The sequence below is a fragment of the Chionomys nivalis genome, chromosome 7 (assembly GCF_950005125.1).
Source record: "Chionomys nivalis chromosome 7, mChiNiv1.1, whole genome shotgun sequence".
Taxonomy (NCBI): domain Eukaryota; kingdom Metazoa; phylum Chordata; class Mammalia; order Rodentia; family Cricetidae; genus Chionomys; species Chionomys nivalis.
In genome coordinates this window covers 13,182,094-13,187,159 of record NC_080092.1, presented here as the reverse complement: position 1 = coordinate 13,187,159, position 5,066 = coordinate 13,182,094, and the positions used below count along the sequence as shown (strand labels likewise).

Below are 5,066 nucleotides of genomic sequence, written 5' to 3'. Positions count from 1 at the left end.
ACACCTAAGTCAGAGGTCTGAAGTTGGGTGGGAGGTGGAGCCTAGCCAGGATCTCCCCAGCCAGCACTTGACCATCAGGACTCCAGAGACCAGCAGCAAGAGGAGGCTGGGCAAGAAGAGGCCAGCCAGGAGGGGAGTCCAGGAAAACCCTTGTATTCCTGGACCACCTGATTCTGGGACATGGTGGTGGATCCAGTTCACATAGGCAGTAACTCGAGCGTAGACACCAGGCCGGTCAGGGCGGCCACAGCCCTCACCCCAGCTGACCACGCCAGCCTGCTGCCAGATCCCAGCCACCTGGCAGACTAGTGGCCCTCCGGAATCATCCTGCAGGAGAAGTCAGAATGAGGATGGAATGCCAAGGATTTGGGGACCCTCACCATGCTTCAGGCTGTGCCATCCCTCCATGTTCCCAGCTTGCTCACCTGGCAAGCATCCCCAGGCCCCCGGGCACATAGCATGTCTGGCTGGATGATGGTGCCGTTGGGGCTGCTGTAGGCCTGGCTGCAAGTCTCTGCATCCACCACGGAGACTTCTGCCTCCTGCAGGTTGTATGGGGGCTTCAGGGGCTCTGAGAGGAAGGAAAGTTCAGGAGGAGCCTGAATAACCAGCCCTACACTGCTGGGAGTGAGCAAGTGGCAGGCACACCCTCATACAGTCAACCTCCCACCATGTTGGCCTCTGCCTCCCCCCCCCCCACAAACACACACACCCATCTATGGGTCAAATGTCGATCTTGGTGGAGACCAGTATGTGTTTGACTTTCAGGAGGAACAGGTGTGACCACTAGGAGCAAGTGGTAGCGCCCGTGGCTCCTGCTTCCCTCCAGGTAGCCCTTGCCTTCCCTTATTCCCCACAGGAGAGGGTTTCAGAAAGGGCTCTCCTCACCTCCCTCCTGTGTGTAGCCCCAGCCTGTCACCCAGCACCGCATCCCCGGGTAGAAGTCAGTTGAGGCCTCTGGGAGGCACACAGGCTGGACCCAGCTGGAGAGGGCCACAGGGGTGCCCAGCTGCACCAGGGCAATGTCTCCACTGGACCCTGGTGGCCCCGGGGGGGCAGAGTACAGGATGATCTGCTTTACAGTAGAGAAATGGGGCGACAGGGTGATCTTCAGCTCTCCCAAGTGCACCTGGTAATCAGACGCGTTCACAGACCTGGGAGGCAGGGAGAGATTTAAGTGTCCCCCGCGAACAATGACTAAGCTACCCACCTCTGCCAATACCCAGTGTCCCACTTGTCCTCGACTCTAGGCACAGAAACATCTGCTGTGTACACGGGCCGTGAACCTGGCAGAGCCTCACACTCCAGGGCCCAAGGATGGCAGCCTGTGTTCCTGCCACGTCTGGCTGGAAGGTGTCCAGCATTCTGGGGACCCCACTGTTCTAAAACAGGGAAAGGCAGTCCTGGAGAATGCAAGAAAAATAGAAGGGCTTCGGGCCGACTAGATTTAGGATACCTCCCAAATACAAGCTGGTTAGGTGGCTAGGATCACTCTCAAGCCCAGTGGAGGTTAAGTGTTCTTTGCCATGTACTGGCAGATGTGGAAGAGGGGACCCCACCCCCCACCAGACCTACACACTGCCACTTTAGGTGGGTGGACCTTAATGTGGTTTTCTTTATTGAAGAGGAAATCTTGGACTTGGGTGTCAATCATAGGCTAAGCAAGGACCTATTTGCTATGACTGCCCCATAAGCCCAGGCGGTCAGGCCTCATGGGGTCACTCACCCAGAGAAGCAGTGGGCTGCTGTGAGTACCCATTCTGGGCTGAGCAGGGACCCTCCACACACATGCACCTTCTGCAGACGGAGGCTAGCCTGCCATGGCCATGTGCCAGCTGAGGCATCATGGCCTCCCACGATTCGACTTCCTGCATGCGAAACCTGAGGCTGGCCACACCCTGATCCAGAGGAGGCACTGTTGGCTAGGGAATCCCAGAGACTGGCATTCTGCCCAATGCCTTTCCTTTGGGGCCCTCCATGATTCCCACTCCTTAGAATCTTGGGGAACCCTGATGTCTCTGATTCCCACTTGCTGGTCCCCCCAGCCCAGAAGCATTGTGGGTGCAGGAAATAACAATGCACTAGAACAGTGGTCCCCCCAACCTTCCTAATGCTGCATGCAACCCTTTAATACAGTTTCTCATGTTGTGGTGACCCCAACCATAAAATTATTTCATTACTGCTTCATAGCTGTGATTTTCCTACTGTTATGAATCCTAATGTGAATATGTAGGGACATAGCCCCACCCAGTGAATATGTTATATGAAGATGGTCTTAGGCCACTCCTGTAAAAGGGTTGTTTGACACACACACACACACACACACACACACACACACCCCAAGGAATCGCAACACACAGGTTGAAAACCGTTTCCTAGAAGCAGTAAGTTGGTGTCTGAACACTGCCCTATAGGACATAGCACACTCCTTGGAAAGATGGTTGGGTGAGGCTGGGGCAAGCAGCTGACTGCTTGGAGTTATGGGAGTAAGAAAGGGCTAAGAGTGATGGGGCAAGGGAGGGGTTCCCTCCCTGGTGAGAAGGGATTTCCTGTTAGAGTGATATTTGGAACTCAGTAGATGTAATGTCACAAAACACTAGGAATATGTTAAATGCCACCAAACGCTACACTGTATCATGGCTAAATTGATGTAAATTTCATCTTAGTTTTTTCTTTTAACGAAAAGTAGAGGCGATCCCACAGGGGAGAGCTTCACTCTTAATTTGCACAACAGACTGAAATCGGAAATTGGGTCCATGCTGATAGAAAAAAATGAAAGCAGACTACATCCCTGACCCCAGACACCAGGTAAATCCTAAAGAAAACTAACAAGATGCCTTAAATCTCCTTCCCGAGAGCAACATCGGCAGGAGAAGGGTAGGCTGTGAGGGCCAGCAGCTGGTGCAGGCGATTCAAAGTAGCTCTAGAAGATACAAAGTAGCCAGAGCAGAGGTGCAGCTTCCCAGGTGAAGCTAGCCTGTGCTCTATCGGCCAGGGTACCAGGGATGCCTGTGACAAGTCCATGGCCTCCCTAGGCCAGGCCACCCCTCCCCCACAGACTGTCCCTCTGGGGCCTGCCCGCCAGGACTGACCTCTGATCCTGAAACATCTGCTGGGGACATACCTGACTGCAGAGCCTCATGAGGGATACCTGAAGAAGGGAGACAGGAGGATTAGGGGAGCTGCCCATGAGAGTGACTCCGGTCCCCTGAACCTAAGCATTGTCCCCCACAGTGTCCCAAGGTGGTCCTAAGGTGAATGTTCCTGCCCTGAGCAGCTTAGATGGGGCCCAGCCAGGTAGATATGGCCTGACCAGCTGCCTTCCCAGTCCCGGGTAGAGTGGGACCAGCCATGGGACATAACGGCTGAGGAGACTCTGAGTACTGTCCCAGCCTTCGGCCCTCACAACCCCTAGGTCCTCCTGAGGAGGGTCTTACCGGGGTCTGGGCTTATAGGTGTCCCCCACACCCCCACCCCAAGCCTCTGTCCCCAGCAATGATGGCCAAGCTACCCAGCTGAGGGGTCCAGGCAGAGCAGAGGCCCACCATGAAGAACGTGGCCTTTGCCCACCTAAACTCAGATTCCAAGGTCCCCAGCTCCCTCTACAGGGTTCCCAACTCTCTCAGAGCTCCAGCCCAGGGAATGGTAGGAAATGAGGGGAAATCAGGGGGAGGTCCAAAGAGGAAGCAGACACACTCCTACGCCAGAGCAGGGTATAAACACAATGCCACACAGATCCCAAGTCAGCTCACTCACCAGGAACAGCCAGAAGCAGTAGGAAGCCACGGGGCCCCAGAGCCATGGTGTCTGCCCACAACAGGACCACCCTCCCCCACTCAACCCAGGGCCTGCCAGTACGGGGTGGGGCAGGAACGGCCTCACACCTGCTGTAAGGCTGGAGGGAGGAGGATACAGGCTCCCCACCTGATCCTGTTATATACCACAGGGAGGGGCTACCACCCTCATTTGTCTCACATGAAGGCTACACCCAGCCTCGTCAGCAAGGGACAAGTTCAAGAACACAGAAAATAACAGCAACAGAATGGGGCCCAGCTGTCCTCACCACAGCCTGAGCTGCTCTTCCCCAGCGTGGAGAGGAGGCAATGCAGCCTTGGTTCCTGCAGGGCCTGCTTCTCCCATTCTGCAGCTTTTTAACCTCCAAGGCTCCTCAGAGAGGCCCAGTCCTCTATGATGACACACCCACCTCCCGTGTCCCTGTTCTCATCTCCAGCCCTGAGCCCTAACTCTGCCCCAGATAAATAGACCCTGTGCTTCTGATCTGTCGGGAGCTTTGGTCAGCTGACCAGGGGTGTGGCCAGAGTCAGGAACTTCTCCCAGCTCCAAATCACAGGCCAGGGTTGGAGGGTCTCACTGATAACTCTTTGGGTCAGGAATCCCCAGTCAGATGTGGGAAAACTGGCAGTAGAGAGTGACTCATTCTTCCTTCAGAATCTGACATCACAGGGCAAATTTAACCTGCCCCACACCTCAAGCATACACGCTGAATGTTTGACCTAGTGTCAAACAAGTTCGCTGTCAGCCCACCCTGTGTGACTGGCCTCCCACGGGAAGCTGCATACCTAAGAGGGGACTGTTGGGGACATTGGAGCTGTCTGCAGTTCATCCCAACATAGCAGGCAATGGGGGGAAGGGGGCCACCCCAGTCAACCCAAGAGCCTGGTGCCACTCAGGTTTTCACAGAATCCGACCCTCTGAGTCTTGATCCTCTGAACTGGACGCAGGTTCCCACAGGAGAGGACTTCAGTACCCCTACCTGCTCCACCTCCTTTTGCTTTTGGTATCTCCCCCTCTACACATGCCGTGTTACCTGGCTCCCTGCAGAGCCCTCAACACTCTCATTCCAGGTCTGCTGTTCGGACTAAACCTCCACCCATGTACGACAGGAGTGAGTTCTGTTAGCACCTTGCAGAAAAGCAAGGGGCTGGGCAGCCTGGCCCTAGAGACATTCACACACACAAGAAAGAGGAGAGAGAGAGAGAGAGAGAGAGAGAGAGAGAGAGAGAGAGAGAGAGAGAGAGGGAGGGAGGGAGGGAGGGAGGGAGGGA

General features: G+C 55.3%; 1 protein-coding gene across 1 annotated transcript; it reads right to left on the bottom strand.

Annotated features, from left to right (window-relative positions):
• Positions 1-9: 9 nt before the first annotated feature.
• On the bottom strand, positions 10-3,802 carry Tpsg1 (tryptase gamma 1). The gene is made up of 5 exons (XM_057773291.1): positions 3,757-3,802; positions 1,727-1,898; positions 889-1,154; positions 426-571; positions 10-327 (listed from the first exon to the last, which is right to left on the bottom strand). Exons 1-5 carry the CDS (start codon positions 3,800-3,802, stop codon positions 10-12), a joined length of 948 nt encoding a protein of 315 aa, XP_057629274.1.
• Positions 3,803-5,066: the final 1,264 nt, after the last annotated feature.

Excerpts from the sequence above, each read along its gene's own strand:
- Tpsg1 (XM_057773291.1), bottom strand. The coding sequence starts at position 3,802 with ATGGCTCTGGGGCCCCGTGGCTTCCTACTGCTTCTGGCTGTTCCTG. Across the intron at positions 572-888 it reads GGGCTACACACAGGAGGGAG|AGCCCCTGAAGCCCCCATAC; the intron begins GTGAGGAGAGCC and ends CCTTCCTCTCAG. Across the intron at positions 328-425 it reads GGCCTGGGGATGCTTGCCAG|GATGATTCCGGAGGGCCACT; the intron begins GTGAGCAAGCTG and ends CTTCTCCTGCAG.